General features: G+C 35.5%; 1 protein-coding gene across 1 annotated transcript; it reads left to right on the top strand.

Moving 5' to 3' along the window:
* Window positions 1-183: 183 nt before the first annotated feature.
* On the top strand, window positions 184-20775 carry LOC107599393 (volume-regulated anion channel subunit LRRC8A-like). Its single transcript, XM_016290973.1, has 6 exons — window positions 184-366; window positions 12127-12826; window positions 15683-16015; window positions 16815-16985; window positions 17340-17645; window positions 20422-20775. Exons 2-6 carry the CDS (start codon window positions 12137-12139, stop codon window positions 20695-20697), a joined length of 1776 nt encoding a protein of 591 aa, XP_016146459.1. The 5' UTR covers window positions 184-366; window positions 12127-12136; the 3' UTR covers window positions 20698-20775.
* The last annotated feature ends 2211 nt before the right edge of the window (window positions 20776-22986 follow it).

Below are 22986 nucleotides of genomic sequence, written 5' to 3'. Positions count from 1 at the left end.
CAAAATAAATAAACTGTAACTTCGCGGTTTTTTTAGTATTGCCATGCAAATGAAGCACCGTTAATAGATACAGCCAGAGCTAGGGTCCATCAAGTTTCTTTCAGCCAATCAGGTGCGTCTACTGCTCCAACGTAACGTTACGTCATTAATGTTAATAAGCCGAGCCTTCGCCGTAGTAGAATTCGAGCTCACGCGTCCCGCGCGGCCCGGCTGACGCGAGTTCCTGGGCGTGGTTTATCCGCGTTCCTCAACTCTTTCCTCGGGCTGCGGGAGTGTGAGGCTGCCGCTTGTGGATCGTGGACCGGAGGAAAGACATGTATCAGTTATGCGCCACAGGAGCTAGAGATCCACTCAGTAACGAGGCCGGTGAGTTGAGCTGGATGTGTGTGTGTTTCTCAGGGCTTTAAACGCGTTTAGGGTGTGTTCGACAGCACAAGATGCTTTTAAGAGACCAAAGAGACAAGCTTTAATTTTCCACCCACGGAAACCCATTAGACTGCAGGTCTAGCACTGTGTGTGTGTGTGTGTGTGTGTGTGTGTGTGTGTGTGTGTGTGTGTGTGTGTGTGTAGGCAGGCTAAACTTTGTGTGTCTTAAGTTAGTCTGAGTTATTATGTTATGTGCTTATGTTTATGTGTTGTGTTTCCTATGTTTGTGTATGTTTGTTTAGCTCTGGATCTGATCTGATCTGATTAATGTAACATCTCATTTATTTATATTATAGGGCCCCTTAGACCAAGGGTCCGGAGACCCACAAGGGAGCACTAGGGGGTAACAATTAAGAGTAAAAATAAAGTAAATAATTAAAAACTATATAAATGCATTTCATTAAAACACATGGAAAATGACTAACAAATAATTACTAATGTAAAAAAAAACAAAAAAAACAGAACTATGGTGAGTAGAAAAGTGCTGTAATGTAATGGAAACTAAATATTTTCCTAATATCGCACATATTTACAATAATAATTTTCACAGTATTAATTGGGTGTTTATACATAGGAATATATAGCTGCATTTTAAAATTTTAGGATGTGAGGTCCCTTGCATGAGGATTATGATGATTATATTTGAGGGTCCGTAGCACCTAAAATATTTTAAAAACCCTGCATTAGACCGTTAGCTTGACATTGATGATACATCCAGATCCAGTACAGAAATAAAAATGCAAGTATTTTTCTCTACTTAATGTAGAAATTAATTGATTTCGAGACACTCCCTGCTGGGCGTGTTGTGGCTTAGTGGTTAAAAATCTGGGCTAGTAACCTGTTGGTTGTAGGTTTAAACCTCAGAAGTGTGAAGAGTGTACCGTCATTATGCAACTGAACACTTTACATAAATTTGGATCTGTTTTTTACACTAAGCTGTCGTACGACTTAAAAAAAATAGCACAGACTGCTTTTATGATGCATTTTCCTTCGTTTTCTTTCATTCAAATTTAGTGTGTTTTGTCCTAGAACAAGGTATAGGCCATGGCAGATGATCTGCTTTGGATGAGGGTTAAAGTTGGACCCTGAGGCGAGAGAGATGTGTGTTTTGAGCAAGTGTGGGCCTGATGTTTTTTCTCCACGTGTGTGAAGTTGTCTTTGTTTTGCTGGAGCATGCGTTCCAGGAAGCATGCTTGATCTGAGCAGGAGTGTGGTGTGTAAAACCCAAAGCCTGTGTGTCTGCGGGACGCCACACACAACACCTCTGACCCCATTAACTCACTAAATGCATCAGGACAACCGAACGAATGCACAAACTATATACACGGTCATGTCTTTCTTGCATGGAAGAAATCAGTAAAAGTAGTTCTTGTGCACTGTATTCCTATTCCAAGACATCTGAAGTCATGCGATAGCTTTTTATGAGAAACGGATCATAGTTTAAACTAGAGATGTCTGATTCATGAATGAATCATTCTTTTTAGTGAATCGGTTTATACCGGTTCTCAAAATGATTCATTCACAAATTAGATAGAGCCACTGAGATCTCAAAAACTGGATCAGCCTATATACAGTTTATATAAAATATAAATATATGTAAAACTAATTATAATACATTTTAAATGTAAAATATAGAATTTATATGAAATATAAATAATATATACATTTTTATTATATGAAACTCGATGTATAATGATATATAATCAGAAAATATATTCTAAATTATATAGTAAATATAATACTACTATATGCTATATGTAATATAAAATAAAAATATATTAATTATATAACAAAATAAAATAAAAATATATTAATTATATAACAAAATAAAATAAAAATATATAGATTTCATGTTTTATATATATAATTTTATATAAAATTCAAGTAAGTGTCATAGATTAACAAAAATATCTAAGATATTTAAAAATGTGAAAATCAGACATTTAGAAATAATTGGAAAGAAACCTGTGTAGTGTAATAAACTGCACTTGCAGAGCTTTTTGTTAGAAGCAGTATAGTTTAAGTCATTGTTTACAGAAAATCTTGATATCTGCCCTAGCTCTCCTTGGCATGTTCGTGGGAAAATTGGAGATGTCTGATTCGAGAATGAATCATTCTTTCATTCGGATCAGTGAATTGGGGTGTTCCATTTCTCTGTGGAAATGTCTCAGTGTAATGTTTTTCCCATTACTGTAAATGCATCTTTTGCTTAGTAAGTGCAAATTATTCTCTGTGGTAACTGGTAACATGTTACAGACAGGGCTTTTTATCCCACTTTCCTCTGCTGAAAGTGTGGTTTAATACTCAAATGTGCATGTTTATTTGCTTTGAGTGATTTAACTCCATCTCTATACTTTGAGTCAGTCTTGCTGGCATTTAGGTAGTTTGATTTAGCAGTGAAAAATAGCCAGCATTTATTTCAGTGTGATTATAAAACCGTTTCCATAGAGGAGACATAGGATTTCAACAAACACATCATCATGTCAGGCTTCTGTAAATGATCATTTTGGCCGATCTATTGCTCTCATGGGCCTGCGAAGACAATGTGAGACGTTAAAAGCTAATTTCTCTCTCTGTGTCTCCGTTTTGTTGAGCTCTTTTGTTGACAGGAGGACAGAGTGTGATGTTTTTGTGTGTTTGGGTTGCGTCCATCTTTAAAGGGTTAGTTCACCCCAAAATGAAAATTAGGCTGTGTTTTACTCACCCCAGAGGCATCCTAGGTGTATATGACTTTCTTCTTTCAGACGAATCCAGTCGGAGTTAGGGTTGGGCCGATAGAAGATGCCATTGTCCATCGCCGATGGCTGACAGACATCACGATGTTAAGCTGACATCGTGATCCCCTCCCCCGCAATCCGCCGCATCCCAGTTCCGTGTTCGGAAAGGAAATTAAGTGTACTACGGAAACCCTAAAGGGAATAAATAGCCTACGAGATGGGAGGATAAAAAATACTTCAATACTTTTTCTCGCAATTATATCGTTGGGTAAGTATAGGCGACTGTATATAAATTGCGGGCATCAGGGAGCCGTTATTGAAATCTTTTTCGATTGCGCGCTCTCATTTTACTTTCACTTTCACTTTTGAGATTCGCGATCACAAGGAGCGGCAGTACTTGCCACACATTTGGCAAGATTAGATGTTTGTCATTGGTGCTCAGGATCTGCAAATCATTCGCCATCGTCCTATCAGACATTTCTCCTTACTCTGTGTATGTGGTAAGTGAACTTTAATGTACTGTAATGCAACAGGCTACCGCTAGCAAGCGGCTTACCTTTTAGTGGCTCCGTATAACGTGTTATTTGTTTCACGCTTCGGCCACATCCCAAAATATCCAGGGCAATTTTTTATCTAACTCCGACTGGATTCGTCTGAAAGAAGAAAACCATATACACCTAGGATGCCTCGGGGGTGAGTAAAACACAGCCTAATTTTCATTTTTGGGTGAACTAACCCTTTAATACCAGCTGTTAGCAGCAGATGGGGACAGCATGCCCTTGGGGAAACTAAACCGAGAGTGAGTTAAACAACAGACCCTTTGTGTGTGTTTGCGAGATGCACCTGGAGTTCATGGGACTCGGGACAAAATGTTGTACGGAAGAAGAGTTTATTTCATGTGTGTTCACTCACAGGCTTCAAAACCATTCCAGTAAGATAAAACAGGTCAGATACAGTTGTGAGATGTTGTCAATAATATGATGTTCTTTTTTCAGGAAGGCATTAGAACAATGTTGTAGAGCTCTAGGTAGTGATGATCTGTAATATGCTGTGCAGTTTTTCCAAAACAAGAATATAATGTGCGAATAAATAGTTTACAATGTATTTACGGTTTTCGGTTCTGTGTAGTTAATGCTGCTCAATGTGAAAGCATGCACGTGATGGAGATTTACCGCTGATTACAGAACCGGCTTTCTGACAAGATGTGCATTAAATATCGCATGCGATTTATCATGCAGCCCTACTATATAGTGATCAAGATGTTCCATTATAGAAGGTTCTTTACTATATAGTGATCAAGATGTTCCATTATAGAAGTTTTTTGCTATATATTGATCAAGATGTGCCATTATAGAAGGTTTTTTGCTATATAGGCATCTTACTGTTCCATTATAGGAGTGTTTTGCTATTGCAGCCCTACTATATAGTGATCAAGATGTTCCATTATAGAAGTTTTTTTGCTATATTAGTGATCAAGCTGTTCCATTATAGAAGGTTCTTTACTATATAGTGATCAAGATGTTCCATTATAGAAGTTTTTTTGCTATATTAGTGATCAAGCTGTTCCATTATAGAAGGTTCTTTACTATATAGTGATCAAGATGTTCCATTATAGAAGTTTTTTTGCTATATTAGTGATCAAGCTGTTCCATTATAGAAGGTTCTTTACTATATAGTGATCAAGATGTTCCATTATAGAGGGTTCTTTACTATATAGTGATCAAGATGCTTTCACATCCAAAACAAGAATATAATGTGCGAATAAATAGTTTACAATGTATTTACGGTTTTAGATACAGCAAACCAGCATGGGGACCATTGTGATTGTTTTTATTGTACCTCTCCAGTGCTGTCCACAAAAACAAAACCATTTCTATTGTTCCATTATAGAGGTTTTTTGCTATATATTGATCAAGATGTGCCATTATAGAAGGTTTTTCTATATAGGCATCTAACTGTTCCATTATAGGAGTGTTTTGCTATATAGTGATCAAGATGTTCCATTATAGAGGGTTCTTTACTATATATTGATCAAGATGTCCCATTATAGAAGTTTTTTCTTATATAGTGATCAAGATGTTCCATTATAGAGGTTTTTTGCTATATATTGATCAAGATGTCCCATTATAGAAGTTTTTTGCTATATAAGATGTTGTCAATAATATGATGTTCTTTTTTCAGGAAGGCATTAGAACAATGTTGTAGAGCTCTAGGTAGTGATGATCTGTAATATGCTGTGCAGTTTTTCCAAAACAAGAATATAATGTGCGAATAAATAGTTTACAATGTATTTACGGTTTTAGATTCAGCAAACCAGCATGGGGACCATTGTGATTGTTTTTATTGTACCTCTCCAGTGCTGTCCACAAAAACAAAACTATTTCTATCAGACTTCAGGTTTTCTAGATCTGATCCAAAATGATGGTTCTTTGCTATATATTGATCAAGATGTCCCATTATAGAAGTTTTTTGCTATATAGTGATCAAGATGTTCCATTATAGAAGGTTCTTTACTATATAGTGATCAAGATGTTCCATTATAGAAGTTTTTTGCTATATAGTGATCAAGATGTTCCATTATAGAAGGTTCTTTACTATATAGTGATCAAGATGCTTTCACATTGAGCAGCATTAACTACACAGAGCCATTGTTCATTGAACAACGGCTCTGTGTAGTTAATGCTGCTCAATGTGAAAGCATGCACGTGATGGAGATTTACCGCTGATTACAGAACCGGCTTTCTGACAAGATGTGCATTAAATATCGCATGCGATTTATCGTGCAGCCCTACTATATAGTGATCAAGATGTTCCATTATAGAAGTTTTTTTGCTATATTAGTGATCAAGCTGTTCCATTATAGAAGGTTCTTTACTATATAGTGATCAAGATGTTCCATTATAAGGTTTTTTGCTATGTACTGATCAAGATGTTTTATTAACGCTCTCAATTATAAACCGTAGTGATCAAGATGATCCATTATAGAAGAGTTTTTTCCATGTAGTGATCATGATGTTCCATTATGGAAGGTTCCTTATCATGATCAGATGTTCCATTATAGCAGTATTAAATTTTTTGCCATATAGCAATTTATTTAACAATTCCACTATAGAGGATATTCTGCCATATTCTAATGTAGAGGTGTCATATCTTGTCCCGTATTTTTTGGCAACTCAAGGGAGCACAGACTGTAATGCACATAAATCTAACTGTCTGTTCAGAGTCAGAGAATATACATTCACCGAGAAAGTTTCTCTCTCAGTAGCTCGTTCCAGCTTTTGCTGATGGGCTTTTTTTCCGTGCGATGACATTGCTTTCTGGAGGTTATGAGAGAAGTCAATACTGCTTGCGTTATGAAAGTATTTATAACTTTAACATACATTATGAGGGAAAGAACTGAGCTATTTTTGCTGTATGAAGTATTATCCTCGTTACTGTGATGAGGAATGGGTTGTTTCGTGTGGAATCCAGAACGCTGAGGAAAATGTCAAGTGTAATTAAATTCAAAGAAAGAGGCTTTTATCTCAAGCAAGCACACGGTAAATGTGTGTGTGTGTGGTGTTGCTAAAGGTTATTGTGCCGAGAAAGTTTCTCTCTCAGTAGCTCGTTCCAGCTTTTGCTGATGGGCTTTTTTTCCGTGCGATGACGTTGCTTTCTGGAGGTTATGAGAGAAGTCAATACTGCTTGCGTTATGAAAGTATTTATAATTTTAACATACATTATGAGGGAAAGAACTGAGCTATTTTTGCTGTATGAAGTATTATCCTCGTTACTGTGATGAGGAATGGGTTGTTTCGTGTGGAATCCAGAACGCTGAGGAAAATGTCAAGTGTAATTAAATTCAAAGAAAGAGGCTTTTATCTCAAGCAAGCACACGGTAAATGTGTGTGTGTGTGTGGTGTTGCTAAAGGTTATTGTAATGGAAAAGACGTCTCATGGACGGCCAGCGCTGGTCTAGACTGGATCAGCAGACAGTGTGAGGAGCCGGACGGAGACTAACACTCTCAACGGGCCTTGTGTTAAAACAACACGTCTCCAATCGCTCCTAAAGGAAAGAAGCTGATCCTCAACACACACACACACACAGCATCTTGTTTACACTTTCTGAAGGACATGAGTAAATTGTCTGTTTAGAAGATGCTTTTGAAATCCTTCCAGCTTTGCGAAGGAGGCAGTTTGTGTGTATATGTGAAGTGTTTGTGTCTGTGTGTACGAAGGTTGGTGTTTGTTAATTGTTAATAGACTCTCAACTGAGACCCGTGAACTCAAGGGACATCTTTAGTGTGCGTTTTTCAAAGTTCTGTCATTTACTTTCTCTTATGACTCCATATGACTTCTTTATTGAAGCACAAAAGGAGATGTTTAGCAGAATGTCTAAGATGCTCGTGATCCATTGTCAAGCGCCAAATTCATGCACAAGCTATTTTTTTTCATGCAGTGTAAGCAATTTTTGACAGCTTTTGCTTTCTTTATATGGAAAGACATGAGGAATCAAGATAATAATATGGTAATTTGAACACCAAAAGAGTCAGTAAATGTGGACAGTTTTTATCTTTGTGTGAATATTTAGCATAGAGAGTGTGTGTTTCGGAGATAAGGTGTTAATGTAAAGAGGTGTCATGGTTATTTTCTATGGCGTTTTCTGAGTGGTTTTTGGTTGCTATGTGGTTGCAAGTGTTGTTATTGTTAACTAAAACTAATAAAAACTGGTAATAGAAATGTTAATAGAAGTAAAGCTGAAACCACCAATCTTTTTCCGACTAGATGAAAAACTTTGAAATGTTACCATGACAACTAACTGAAGTTTAGGTTGACGTACTAAAACTTCTAAAACTGGAAAAAAAGCTAAACAAAAATATTTAAATCATAAATTAAAAATTTAAATAAAAAAGAATGCAACAAAATTACTAAACCTAAAATAAAATTAAAATGAAAACTTATAAACATATCGAAACAAAACAATTAAGTCAAGTCAAGTCACCTTTATTTATATAGCGCTTTTAACAATACAGATTGTGACAAAGCAACTGAACAGCATTAATTAGGAAAATAGTGTCAATAATGCAAAATGAATTAAAAATAAATAAATAAATAAAAATTACAAAAGCATGTAACAAAAGAACTTAAACAAAAATTTAAATGTATTCATCAAAACTGAAATATTTAAAATAATAAAAAGACAAAATCATGTAAAAAAAATTACTAAAACTAAAATTAATATGAAAGCATATTGTTTTAACTTCAAAACATCCACTATAACAAATGTGAAAAAATTCAAATGACAAAAGCAAAAACAAAATTACTAAACTGAAATAAAATTGAAATGGAAACCTATACCTTATAAGCTTATCCATTTAAACATAAATATTATAAAAAATGAAAAAGCATGTAACACAATTGCTAAACAAACTAAAATTTAAATTTAAAATATAAAAAGTAATTAAAAATATGAAGAAATTATATGCAAGTGTATAAATAACACTGTTACTAAAAGCCCAAGTCAAAAGCGTCCACTTTCAAGTGTCTGTGATATTCTAGCTTCTAGAAATGACTTGAGTTTATGAGAAGTTTTTGCTCTTTTAGTAAAATAACTGCACTCTTCTAACCAGGTTTTAATTGGCTCATAAGCCCGTAAAGGGGCCCCACATAGGCACAGGGGCTGTTTCGGATACAAATGTGTATATATATATCTATATATATCAGTTAATACAGCCAGATGGCTTTATCTGAACTAGTTTACCTAAATTAGCAAAACAACATCTTTTAAAGCATCTACTCTTTGGCCGTGCTGTATACTCCAGCTGAGGATGTTTGGAAACAGAGGTGCTCTACTAACTTGGGAGTCATTTCAGCTCAACGTGGAATTTTTACAAGGTCTCTCAATAAACAATTGCGGGGGCCTTTTCTGCATTTTCACTCCAGCTCCTAAATCCCAAATGGAAAATTCCCAGCCTTTCTGAGTCTAAGTATAGATGTTAGCTGGAGCGGTTCTCGAGTCACTGATTCCAGACTACGGTCTACACTGACGGTTGTTAGGTTTCTGTGGTCGTCTAAATCCCGGAATGATTGATTGAGGGTAGGAAATGATGAATTATCTGTCTGGACGCCTCATATCTCTTTCTTTCTTCATCTTTTCACTCGTGTTGTGTCCCTTCTCTCCCTCTCACCTCCCATTTCTATTGGTCTCCTAATGCTTGTGTCCGCTACTCATTCCTCTCTTGTATAGAATTTCCATGATTTAAAGGAATATTTTAACTCAAGGCAGTTACAGCTTACATTTTGGTCTGTTCCTCCCACAAAGCTTTTTCAGAGGACTTCTTTCATGGTGCTTTGACATTTTGGAAAATGATTTATTTTTAGCTTTCATTCTGTTAATGAATCGTCCAGAAAGGTTGCATAGTCATATAGTCATGGGGTTGTTTCTTAATTCACATGCGTTTACACTGGAATTGTGTATTTTATTTTAAAGAAATGGATACCTTTATTCAGCATGAATGCGTTAAATTGATCAAAAGTTACAGTAAAGACATTTATAATGTTCAAAAAAATCTAATAAATGTTCTTTTGAGCATTTCTATTCATCAAAAAAATCCTTAAAAAAAAAACATCACAGCTGCCACGAAAAATAATAAGCAGCTCAACTGTTTTCAACATTGATAAAAATTAGAAATGTTTCTTGAGCAGCAAATCAGCATATTAGAATTATTTCTGAAGATCATGTGACACTGAAGACTGGAGTATTGATGCTGAAAATTCAGCTTTGATCACAGAAATAAATTACAGTTTAATATATATTCAAATAGAAATCAGTTACTTTAAATAGTAATAATATTTCATATTTTTAACAATATTTATCAAATAAATGCAGCCTTGGTGAGCAGAAGAGACCTCTTTCAAAAATATTTTTTAAAAAAAACTTTTGAAAACAGGAAGGAATTGGGCAATATTAGCTGAAAATGCATGTGCATTTACACATGTGGCAGACACTTATTCAACTTACATATTTCCTTTTAAATCATTACATACATTCTCTTAACAAAATCAAACCCCATAAACTTGGTGCCGTTAGCACCATGCTCTGCTTTTTTTAAGAAATAATGTTCAAAACATGAACGGATCCATCAGAACTATGATTTGGGATGCAACTATGATTTGGGATGCATTTCTTGTTTGGCTTATAGCAGACACGGCAGCTGTTGTTAATTCTGAGCCCCAATCTGGCAACCCTAATGATGTTGTGGCTCCAAAAAATCAGTCCCCAGACAGAAACCTCTGGGCATAAACGGCATTTATAAAGTCAAGAGCTCTGCTTGATGTGTATACATGCATCATACCTTGAAAATGCCTGCTAAAATTTTGTGGGACGTGTGTGTGATTTTAATGGAGTATTTTTGTCCTCTGTAACTGTACTCTCACAAACACGTACAGCTGAGGATGTTTTGCCGACTCATTCCAGCCACTTCCTGTGTCCATCATCTGAGCTCTGACTCAAGCTACTGTAAGAGAAAGACAGGAGACTCCATAAAGTGAAGTGAAAGGGGCGGCAGACAGAACAGAACAGGGTTAAAGGTCATGTATTTTCTCACACAGTTTAGGAAGATTTCAGCAGATGTCTGTTTCTTCCGTTTACTGTTTTAACATTGCTGGTCTTTCTGAGAACAATTTAACAGTGAATGTTATTCCAAGGGGAAAAAATGTTTGTCTTTCAGGAAGTTGAATGTGCTTAATAGTCATGAAAATTATGTCACACTCACAATGCAAAAATGGTTTCATTGTCTTTCTGCAAAATATTTTGATTGTTTTATTATTTATTTTATTCACAGGTAGAAATTACCTTTTGAACAAGAAATGACCTTGTTTCCTTGTTTGTAAAAATAACCTTTTGCAAAAGCTTGAGAATGATATAAAAGGCTAGGAAATAAAAATATTAAAGGCTTAGAAATTAATTATTTTATTAGTTATTTATATTATTAATAATTTATATAATTTATTATTTATTAATTTATTATTATTTATTAATTGCAAAAGATTGAGAATGATATTAAAGGCTCAAAAAATATTTCTATTTATTTATTTTATTTTAGAAATTACCTTGAGAATCATACTTTCAACACTTAGAATTAAATGACCATATGCAATATATATATATATATATATTATTTATTTACTTAAACTTTACTTTTAGGTAGAAATTAAATTACCTTTCGCAAAAGATTGAGAATCATATGAAGGCTTAGAAATTACATCATGCTAAATTTTTGTTATTTTATTTTTGGTAGACCTTTTACAAAATGTTGAGAATGATGTGAAATGACATAGAAATGACCCCGCTTATGCAAAATGTTTTGGTTTTTTAATTAATTAATTAATTTTTCTAGATAGAAATTACCATTTGTAAAAGGTTGAGAATGATATGAAAGGCTTGGAAATTACCTTATGCTAAAAATTTATTTTTTATTTCATTTGATTTCATTTATTTCATTAGGTAGAAATGACGTGGACATTGTGACCCTGGAGCACAAAAGCAGTCTTAAGTCGCTGGGGGATATTTGTAGCAATAGCCAACAATACATTGTATGGGTCAAAATTATAGATTTTTCTTTTATGCCAAAAATCATTAGGATATTAAGTAAAGATCATGTTCCATGAAGATATTTTGTAAATTTCCTACTGTAAATGTATTAAAACTTAATTTCTGATTAGTAATATACATTGCTAAGAACTTCATTTGGACAACTTTAAAGGCGATTTTCTCAATATTTAGATTTCTTTGCACCCTCAGATTCCAGATTTTCAAATAGTTGTATCTCTCCAAATATTGTCCTATCCTGACAAACCATACATCAATGGAAAGCTTATATCTCAATTTAAAAAAAAATTTACCCTTATGACTGGTTTTGTGGTCCAGGGTCACATTTGATGAGTTATTATTTGATTGTCACTACCGGTTTGTCATTTTTCACTCACGTTCTTTGTTTCTCAGGTAAACTGTCATGATTCCCATCACTGAGTTGCGATACTTCGCTGATACACAGCCGGCGTATCGTATCCTGAAACCATGGTGGGACGTGTTCACAGACTACATCTCCATCGTCATGCTGATGATCGCGGTGTTCGGTGGCACGCTGCAGGTCACGCAGGACAAAATGATTTGCCTGCCGTGCAAATGGGTCGTCAACCAGACCTGCGAACAACTCAACGTCAGCGTGCCGCTCAACGCCGAGCCAAAGGGCATCCAGTACGACCTCGACAGACACCAGTACAACTACGTGGACGCCGTGTGTTACGAGAACAAGCTGCACTGGTTCGCAAAGTACTTCCCGTATCTGGTGCTGCTGCACACGCTGATCTTTCTAGCGTGTAGTAACTTCTGGTTTAAGTTTCCGCGGACCAGTTCGAAGCTGGAGCATTTCGTGTCGATCCTGCTGAAGTGTTTCGACTCGCCGTGGACGACGCGGGCGCTTTCTGAGACGGTGGTGGAGGAGAGCGATCCGAAGCCGGCGGGGAAGATGAACGGCTCGATGGATAAGAAAACCTCCAGTGTCAGCGACCAGGATGTGGAAGCAAGCGTTCCCATGCTGCAGAGGACCAAGTCCCGCATCGAGCAGGGCATCGTGGACCGTTCGGAGACGGGCGTCTTGGAAAAGAAGGAAGGAGAGCAGGCCAAGGCGCTGTTTGAGAAGGTGTGTTCATATGATTTATTTAAGAGCTGGTCTCAAGTCACAAGCAAGACGTCTAGCGAACAGCACTGTGTTCTAAAATCCTAATGAGGTGCCTCTGTGGTGAGCGTTTCAAGGCATCATAGGCACACTATTTTTAAGTTCATTCCTCCAAAATACCTTCTTTTGGCAAAATTCAAAGGCAGCATTAGTGTAGAGTGCAATCACAGATTTGCATTGTGATTAAATATGCTTAAATATGAATGTATATACAATTTGTGAATATATACTTCAAATACTAATAAATAAAATATACCTATTTTTTCTGCATCAGAAAGGGCTTTATTGCCAAGTGTGTTTTGGTGACAGGAGCTTCCAGTGCAAAGAAAAAGTACAGACATGCATATAATCAAATGAAATATAACACTAATAATAAAGAGAATAGACAATCAATAAAATAATAATAACTATGTGCAATTGACTGTTTCATCCAATACTGAAATATTGATAAATATTGTTTCATAAATATTCAAATATTAATATTTAATAAACATATTTATCATTTATAATGTTATTCTTAATTCATTTACTAGTAATAAGTAAAATATAGTTATTTTAGCCAGTGCTGAAAAGTACTGCCTTACATCCTTACGTAAATACCAATATATATTTAATAAATATATTTATAATTTATACTTTTATACTCCATATCAGGCGATGCCAAAAATATTATTACATATATATTTAATACAAATATTTATAATGTATACTTTTATACTTACTTCATATACTAATAAATAAAATAGTTTTTTTATGATGTATATTACAAAATGTTTGACCAAATTATGCAGCCCTACAAATAATTTATTGAAATAAAATTTAATTTAAATTAGAACTAAAATAAAACTAATTTAAAATAACAATGATGATAACGAGTATTGTTATTGTTGTTTTATGGTCATATTGATATAAGCACAAAATGTTGACCAAATTGTGCAGCTCTACAATCTGGAGCAGTAAATCACAATTTTAAATAAAACCCCAAATCATGCAGCCTTACACACGAGTCTGAAAACGCTTCCCCTTAAGTAACCGCTTGCGGGTGTTAGGAGGCCTCTGAAAGATCATGTTTTATTTTTCACAGCTGCTTAGAAGGAAGTTAGAGCTGTTTCCTCATGCATAGCTTGCTTTTTTTCTTTCAGATTTGTAATTCTTAAAGGCAAAGTGACATTTCTGTGCCACTAACGTAACCAAACAGAATCGCAAAAATAATTATGTTTCTGGAATAATTTCCTCAATGCAATTGGTCAAAAAAGAAAATTCTATAATTAAAATTAATATGATATAATACAATTATATTATGTAATATTATAATTCAAATTCAGAACTTCTTTATTGGCATGACTGTAGGGCTGTCAAAATGGCTGAAAAACTAAATTAGAATTTTGTACTTAAATATGATCAAAATTCGAATTAAATTTGAATTGAAAATGCATAATTTCAGTTAGGGTGAAGAAAAGCTTTTGGCTTCTCTCCTGAGGCCACAAGAGGGCGCATCAAGCAAAATATTACTAATGCACGTTTATTCAAAGCATAAGATAACATGACTATCTGTGAAAAAAAAGTGCATAATGTTTATAAACCAATTAAAATTAAGTTGCTTAAACAACTATAAACAAAACAGCATCATGTATGTATGCATCGTTTAATACAAAGTGCGGAAAGCCAATAACACGGAGTATATTTTTCATTTAAAAACACGAGTTGCAGTGGGATGGGGGAAAAACCCACCATAAAGTCTCGAGAGATGTTTTTTCAAAGTTGAACTTGCATTAATTTTACATGGCTTTCTAAACATGCGGCTCTTTTGTGCGAGACGCGAGTGCAACGGTGAGAGATGGAAAATGCGTGAAATATGCGTTCTGTATGAACGGCTTGGTTTCAGTTTTGACGTAAACAAGATCTTCTCCGCATTGATGTTCTCTTTTCACGCAATATTTGTAATTAACAACGCAGCAGCACCGCATCTATTGGCTTCAACTGGATAGACTAACAAAAACATTCAAATGCAACGACACTTACATCGTCTTCGCATCTCGTGGGCCGCTGATAAGGCTGCCTCCTTAACGCACACCTAAGATTCAAGTGCAACATTTTTGCATTCGTATGTGGACTTTTATTTTAAATTCGACGAATATTCGAAATTCAAATTTTTTTGACAGCCCTATATAAAATACAATATTGCCAAAGCATACTGCTACTAGTATACGGTCATGGCCAAAAATATCGGCACCCTTGGTAAATATGATCAAAGAAGGCTGTGAAAATTAATCTGCATTGTTAATCCTTTTGATCTTTTATTAAAAAAAATCACAAAAACCTAACCTTTCATTGGATAATAAGAATTTAAAATGAGGAGAACATTTAGAGCTGTTAAACTGGCAAATGGAGGTTTCAAAAAGTATTGAATAAAAGGGTGCCGTTAATTGTGGCCAATGTGTATTAGAGAAAAACATTTATTTTATAATGATATTTCCCCCCATTTTAAATTCTTATTATCCAATGAAAGGTTAGATTTTTGTGAATTTTTTTAATAAAAGATCAAAAGGATTAACAATGCAGATTAATTTCTTTGATCATATTTACCAAGGGTGCCGATATTTTTGGCCATGACTGTATATATAATTATATATTATTAATATAGTTCTTAAAGGCAAAGTGTGTAATTTCTGTGCCACTAATGTCACGGAATTGCAAAAATAATGAGGTTTCTGGAATAATATCCTCTATGCTATTGGTAGAAAAAAGAGAGTCCCACTCCAGTCGCACACCATTGGTTGCTTTAACTGCAAGTAAATGTATTCTTTGTGTTTCCTGCAGGTGCTGAAATTGGAGCTGATCCCTGATGTTACGATCCCGCCCATAATCGCACAGCTGTGTAACCTGAGGGAGATGTGGCTTTACCACACACCGGCCAAAATCGAGGCTCCTGCTCTGGCCTTCCTCCGCGAGAACCTCAAATCACTACACATAAAGTTCACAGACATTAAGGAGATCCCACTATGGATCTACAGCCTCAAGAACCTCAGCGAGCTTCATCTGACCGGAAACCTCAGCGCAGATAACAACCGATTCATCGTCATCGACGGCCTGCGGGAGCTCAAGAGGCTCAAGGTCCTGCGGCTGAAGAGCAACCTCACTAAACTGCCTCAGGTGAGATGAAGTTACTCACAGAAATTCATCAACGCATTCAGAAAGGCACCTTGTCATGTCGTTCTTACTGTGTGTATTTTATGATGGTAATACCATGCTAATTAAAGTCAAAATTTACCTTATTTGCTGTTTTAATACATGTTCCTTGTCTTGTTGTGCATGGTTTATTAGTGCCCATTATTATTATCTTTTATTGAAATTTTGTAACAAAATTTAATATGAACACATAAATATATATATATATATAATTTAAATGGAAATAATAAATATATTGTTAATATAAATGTCAGTAATATAATATTTAAATATTTTTTAGAAAACTTTCCTTTTACCTTTTGGTAAAAGGTTTTGATAAAAGATCTATCTGTCTATATAATTATTTGTATGCATTAAAATATTTATATAAATAAAAAAATTAACATCATAATTTAATTGATATAATATTATATATATACAGTATTTTTGTATATTGAGGCCGATACCGATAACAGAAAAAATTAGCATTTATCGGCCGATACCGATATGGTGGCCGATATATCATGCATCCCTACTTCTGTAGTTATGCTATTGTTGTAGGTAATTTTTAAATATTCTGAACAAAGTGTTACAAAAAATGTGTTTATATCCAGTTTACTACATTAAAAAAAGTGATGTGGAAATTCTAATACCATCCTAATGTTCTTACCTCTGGTGCTGTGTTTAATCTGAATCTAACAACTGAATATATGCCCACAGAATTGTGTTTTACAACTCCTTTAGGACCAAATAATGATTCCAGTACGTCTTTTTCCCCCTGCAGGTGGTGACGGATGTTGGCGTTCACTTGCAGAAGCTCTCCATCAATAACGAAGGCACCAAACTGATGGTTCTGAACAGTCTGAAGAAGATGGTGAACCTGACGGAGCTGGAGCTGCTGCGCTGTGATCTAGAGCGGATCCCGCACTCCATATTCAGCCTGCACAATCTACAGGTCATCTCAGTCATCCTTCATCTAGCTGCACAAAACTCTGCGTATAATACCTTTGCTTGTGCCGTAATGCATTTTCCATAATTATTAGAATTTTTGAACTCTGCATCATCAAATTAGGTATATATGTTATGCTATGCTAGGTTAGGTTAGGTCTTTTTTGTCATTTTTTTAAAATGATTCAAGGTTGTGTAATTATTTGCAATGTAAAAGCAGATTGTTGAGTGTCTTTAACTTGCTGCGTTGTATAAATATTGTACATTTCTTAATGCTTTGGCCACAGGTATTTTCATGCTTGTACAAGCCGCTTGGGCTCTGTTCACTTATTCTGTCATGCACATCAACTTCTGTCTGCAGGAGATCGATCTAAAGGACAACAACTTGAAGACCATCGAGGAGATCATCAGCTTCCAGCATCTCCACAGACTGGTGTGCCTCAAGCTCTGGTATAACCAGATCGCCTACATCCCCATCCAGATTGGCACCCTCACCAACCTGGAGCGCCTCTACCTGAACAGGAACAAGATCGAGAAGATTCCTGCCCAGCTCTTCTTCTGCAGGAAGCTGCGTTACCTGGACCTCAGCCACAACAACCTGACCAGCATCCCTGCAGACATCGGCTTCCTGCAGAACCTGCAGTACTTTGCAGTGACAGCCAACAGAGTGAGTGAGAGCATAAGTGTGCAGACTTGAACGTACACGTCACCTCATGTTCCTGTGAGATCTCATCAGACGCTGGTATTTGAGTTTTGAATCTTTTCCTGGAAAGCTGCAGATGTACTATTATTATTTTTATACTATTATTATTTTTAAATCTTACAGACTCCAAACTTTTGAATGGTAGTGTATACACCAAAGAGTGAAAAATTTAAGGGGGTCTGAATACTTTCCGTACCCACTGTATATATATATACACACACTACCATACAAAAGTTTGGATCTAAAAATAATAATAATAAAACATTTATAATTTTATTCAGCAAGAGTACACATTAAATTGCTCAAAAGTGACAATAAGGAAACAGTAATGTAAAAAAAATTATATTACAAATAATTGCTATTTTATTTATTATTATAATATTGTTTATTACAGTGATGGCAAAGCTGAAGTACAGCATTTATTTAAAATATATATTTTTTGTAACATTAACCGTTACACATATATACATATATATATATATATATAAATTAATATGTATAATAATAATAATAATTTTTTCTGATGCTTTAAATTTTAACACTTCAGTACATGTTCCTGGTCTTATTGTGAATGATTCCTCAGTGCATGTTACACCAAAGAAGAAAATGTGTTCATAATCTTTTATTATGTACTGACTTGCTCACATCTGAATTAACTTTTCGGCTGGCGTCACTTAAGCTGCACAGACATATTGATTAACATCGCTCATTAGCAAAATAGCCATTTAGTCATTGTTTTGGCTTACTGTTGCAGGTAACGCATCCTTTCTACAATCATTGCAACACAGCCATGTAATGCCAGTTAATGCTAATTAAATTACAATTATGGCAATCATAGCAAATATTTTTGAGATTTGTAATATAAAATAGTATGTCGCTGGTGTTTCAGGATGAGAATCCTCTACACTCCACTGCAGACTCACAGTGCCAGTGACAATGTGTCAGAAAGGTGGCTCCAGTTGTGCTTTCGGAAATTCTGTTTGCTGCATTAAAGCCTGATTTCTCAGCAGCTCCAGTGTTTCCACACCCTCCAACTGCGTCTGACGCATACCAATCCAGCAGACAGCCATCAGAGCTTTCTCTGGGGCGTAAGCGGCATCAGACGGCACCATTGTTTTGTTCAATCTGAATTCTTTGGATGCGTGTCAGATAAGGAAACCGATAAAAGTGCTGAACATTATGATGCACCACACACAACCTGTCTCTCATGTGTTTTGAGTTTGCCATGCACTTGTGGTTGTTTTTAGTAATGTGCGTGTTGGAGAGTGTGTGTGGCATGTTTCTGAAAATAGCGGGTTTATGGGACCTCCTGTCGAGGAGTGTGTGCATTTGTACACACAACCTTCCCGGATCCTTCATTAGCTCGTTATTATCTAAATTAGTTGTGTAATTTGTGTTATTTGTGTTATTTGTTGAGAGTCAAGACGGACCATAACTAGATGCACATGTTTGCTTTTTTTGGAGCGCGTGTGTGTGTGTGTGGGCCAAAATTAGCCACTTACTCTGGAGATAATTGGTTTTCCTGTGTATAATATGTTTCCTGGGTCTCCACCCTGCCGAGCAAGTGGCTTTAAATGGGGCCCATCGTTTATTATGGATGGATTATATTACACAGCTCTCTGGAATACTTGATTCTGATTGGTCAGTCGTGGCATTCTGCGGTCAAATATTGTAGCATTATGGTGGTTAAACTGGATAACTGACCGTTTTGCTACACAAACGATTGCCTGCGTGGCTGTGCTGGTTTTGGGTTTCTTACCAATCAGCTGGTCGTTATCGCAAAATAAACCCTGAGCAAGACACCTGATCACCCGACTGATCTCTGACGGTACATTATCCATTACATACTGCACAAAACACAGATTGAATGACTGAATGAATTGAAATCAAATGAAGACTTATTTTACTCATACTTATATTTACTCCGTTAACAAAAATAACTGAAAATAGTTTATTAGCTACTGAAATAAAAACAAAATTGCAATATGACTAAGTATGATTTATCAAATAGCAAAGACTACAATTTAATTAAATGTTAAATATTTTTATTTAATTAAGTTAATATTTTTAGTTAATACTGCTACTAATAATTAATTAAATTAATAATTATTATTATTATTATATAGCCTTATTGACATTGATATAAATCAGGGTTATTATAGTTAACTGAAACTAAAGCTGAAATAAAATCCATAAAATAAAAACTTAAACTTATTTTATTTCAGCTAAAAATAAATAACTGAAAAATAACCAAATCTGAAAAAAACTTAAAAAAATAAAAACTCAAATTATGCTAAAATAGCACCGTTACAAACAAATACAACGAACCACATTTTAAGTTGCAATTGCAGTTTTTATAAAATACATATTTTAATTTTAACTACATTTTCATAAACGCACGTATAGTGTTTATCTTACTTTCTGTCTATAGATTACATTTTACACACTACATTTACAATTTTTATAAACTAAATTTTTCTGTTTTGACAAGATAATATGTAATGCATGTAATAACCTTTTATTGCAGAAAAATATTGTTCTTCAGAAACACAGAGACCTGTGCATTATACATAAGAGGAATATTTTATTTATTTATGTATTTATTTTGTGGTTTTAATAAATGTTATGTACAATAAAGTGTTTGTTTTTTATTTTCTGTCATTAGATTACACTTTACACCCTAATTAAAGAGAATCATATGGCAGAGCTTGTGTGTTAACCATGTTTTTCTCTGTTTCAGATCGAGACGCTGCCACCCGAGTTGTTCCAGTGTAAGAAGCTGCGGACGCTGAATCTGGGAAATAACTGCCTTACGGTGCTGCCGTCACGTTTCGGAGAGTTAACCGGCCTCATGCAGCTGGAGCTCCGCGGGAACCGGCTGGAGGGATTACCGGTGGAGCTCTCTGAATGTCGCCTTCTCAAGCGCTCCGGGCTGATCGTAGAAGAGGATCTCTTCAACACCCTGCCGCCGGAGGTCAAGGAGCAGCTGTGGAGAACCGATAAAGAACAAGCCTGAGCGAGACAGAGGAACTCTTAAAGGCACAGTTCACCCAAAAATGAACATTTGCTGAAAATGTACTCACCCTCAGGCCATCGAAGATGTTGATGAGTTTGTTTATTCATCTCAACAGATTTGGAGAAATGTAGCATTCCATCACTTCCTCTGCAGTGAATGGGTGCCGTCAGAATGAGACTCCAAACAGCTGATAAAAACATCACAGTAATCCACAACACTCCAGTCCATCAGTTAGCTTAATACTATATTGTGATGTTTTTATCAGCTGTTTGGACTCTCATTCTGACGGCACCCATTCACTGCAGAGCATTCATTGCTGAGCAAGTGATGCAATGCTACATTTCTCCAAATCTGATGAAGAAACAAACTCATCTACATCGTGGATAGGCTGACTTGTGAGTAAATGTTCATTAAATTTTTACTAAGTGGTCGTTCTGCTTTCAATTATTATTTTTTTTATATATAATTTAATTATTTTTATTTGGGCAATAATGTTTCTTGTCCGTATGAAGGGAAGTTGTGGACCGTACAGTGCCATCTGTGCTTAGAATCATACACTCACTCAAACGGTTTTTGCAAGGTCAAGACATGCATGTACTGCCCTCTACAGGCACGGAGGGGCATGCATATAAACGACGACTACATGATGAACATGTGGATGCCAGTGCCTAAATTATTATTTTTTTTATATATAATTTAATTATTTTTATTTGGGCAATAATGTTTCTTGTCCGTATGAAGGGAAGTTGTGGACCGTACAGTGCCATCTGTGCTTAGAATCATACACTCACTCAAACGGTTTTTGCAAGGTCAAGACATTCATGTACTGCCCTCTACAGGCACGGAGGGGCATGCATATAAACGACGACTACATGATGAACATGTGGATGCCAGTGCCTCTGATAAAGCAGTGGCATTATGGGAATGAAAAGATATAACAAGCAATATGTGGTTTGTGCATTATTTACTCAGCGACTGCGTCCAATCAGGGAAGAGTCGACTGTTTATGAATGTGCCAGCTGAGTTAGAGAATATGTAAAATGACATTTTAGAGCCAATACCCACAGAAATAAATGCCAAAAAGGTCATATACAAAATCTACTTCTTATATATGCTTTTAAAGACTATGAATATGACGCCATAAACGTCTTGCTGAAATCTTACACTCAACAGACTTTACACAAAGATATAGAAACTACAAACTCTAACACTCAAACGAACAAACTTTTGCCATTTTGGACTGAGTTGCATTTGGATCAGGTGACCTGCACGTTGCACCCCATTGGTCGACTTCTCAAAGGGAATGATGACGTCATAATGACTGTTGTCGTAGCAACGTTCCCACACTATCATGGCCTTAACTCACTCTGAGCTGTATGCTGGAGCTCATCTGAAAGATAAAGTGTACATTTTACGTTTATAAGTTTTATAATTTTACACAAAAAAAATGAGAAAGAACAAAAAGCACGGACTCATGCAAACTGTTTGTATGTTTGCAAGAAAAACAATCCTATGCGTTAAAGTATCTTTTTTTTATATGTATGTGTTCATATGATTTTATTTTATGATTTTTTTGAACTTTTCTTTTTGTTCAGAAGTTTGCCTAATGTATGCAATATGGCTTTAAACAAAACCAAGTAAAGACTTCTGATAACCATTCAAAAGTGTTTTCATATGCTTCTTACGTCACACACATGGGTTATTCTCTGGAAACTGTGCCGTTGGTGCCTGAACACTTTATATGTTTTATTTTTAAGCATTTGCTACAATTGGTTTTGCATAACACAGGTTAATTCAGAAATTATTGGGCTAGATGATGCCAATATAAAAGTAAACAATATAAAACCGAAAAGGAGAAACTTTTGTCTAAATCATGTGGACTGAAAAATACTTTAATCTGTTGCTTTTTGTCTAAAATACAAGTCCATAATCCATAATATTGTTTCCTCTTACATCGCAATCCACCCACATATTTGTTTAGAGCTGTTTTGGACTATTTTGGCTTGTAAACAGTGCTTGGTCTGTGCAGATTTCTCTATTAAAATCAATATTATGGATTATGGACTCAATAAAGACATTAGCTGATGGACTGGAGTGGTGTGGATTATTGTGATGTTTTTATCAGCAGTTTGGACTCTCACTCTGACGGCACCCATTCATTGGAGAGCATCCATTGCCGAGCAACTGATGTGATACATTTCTCCAAAACTGATGAAGAAACAAACTCATCCTAATCTTGGATGGCCTGAGGGTGAGCACATTTTCAGCAAATATTCATTTTCAGGTGAA

This window comes from Sinocyclocheilus grahami, unplaced genomic scaffold, assembly GCF_001515645.1.
Source record: "Sinocyclocheilus grahami isolate Dianchi unplaced genomic scaffold, SAMN03320097.WGS_v1.1 scaffold265.1, whole genome shotgun sequence".
Taxonomy (NCBI): Eukaryota; Metazoa; Chordata; class Actinopteri; order Cypriniformes; family Cyprinidae; genus Sinocyclocheilus; species Sinocyclocheilus grahami.
The sequence above is the reverse complement of the archived record's forward strand: the minus strand, read 5'-3'. Positions and strand labels throughout refer to the sequence as shown.

Bases quoted from the DNA above. Each gene is read 5' to 3' on its own strand.
- LOC107599393 (XM_016290973.1), top strand. From the start codon at position 12,137: ATGATTCCCATCACTGAGTTGCGATACTTCGCTGATACACAGCCGGCG. The intron at 12,827-15,682 runs GTGTGTTCATAT...TGTTTCCTGCAG, and splicing joins CCAAGGCGCTGTTTGAGAAG to GTGCTGAAATTGGAGCTGAT. The intron at 17,646-20,421 runs GTGAGTGAGAGC...TCTCTGTTTCAG, and splicing joins TTGCAGTGACAGCCAACAGA to ATCGAGACGCTGCCACCCGA.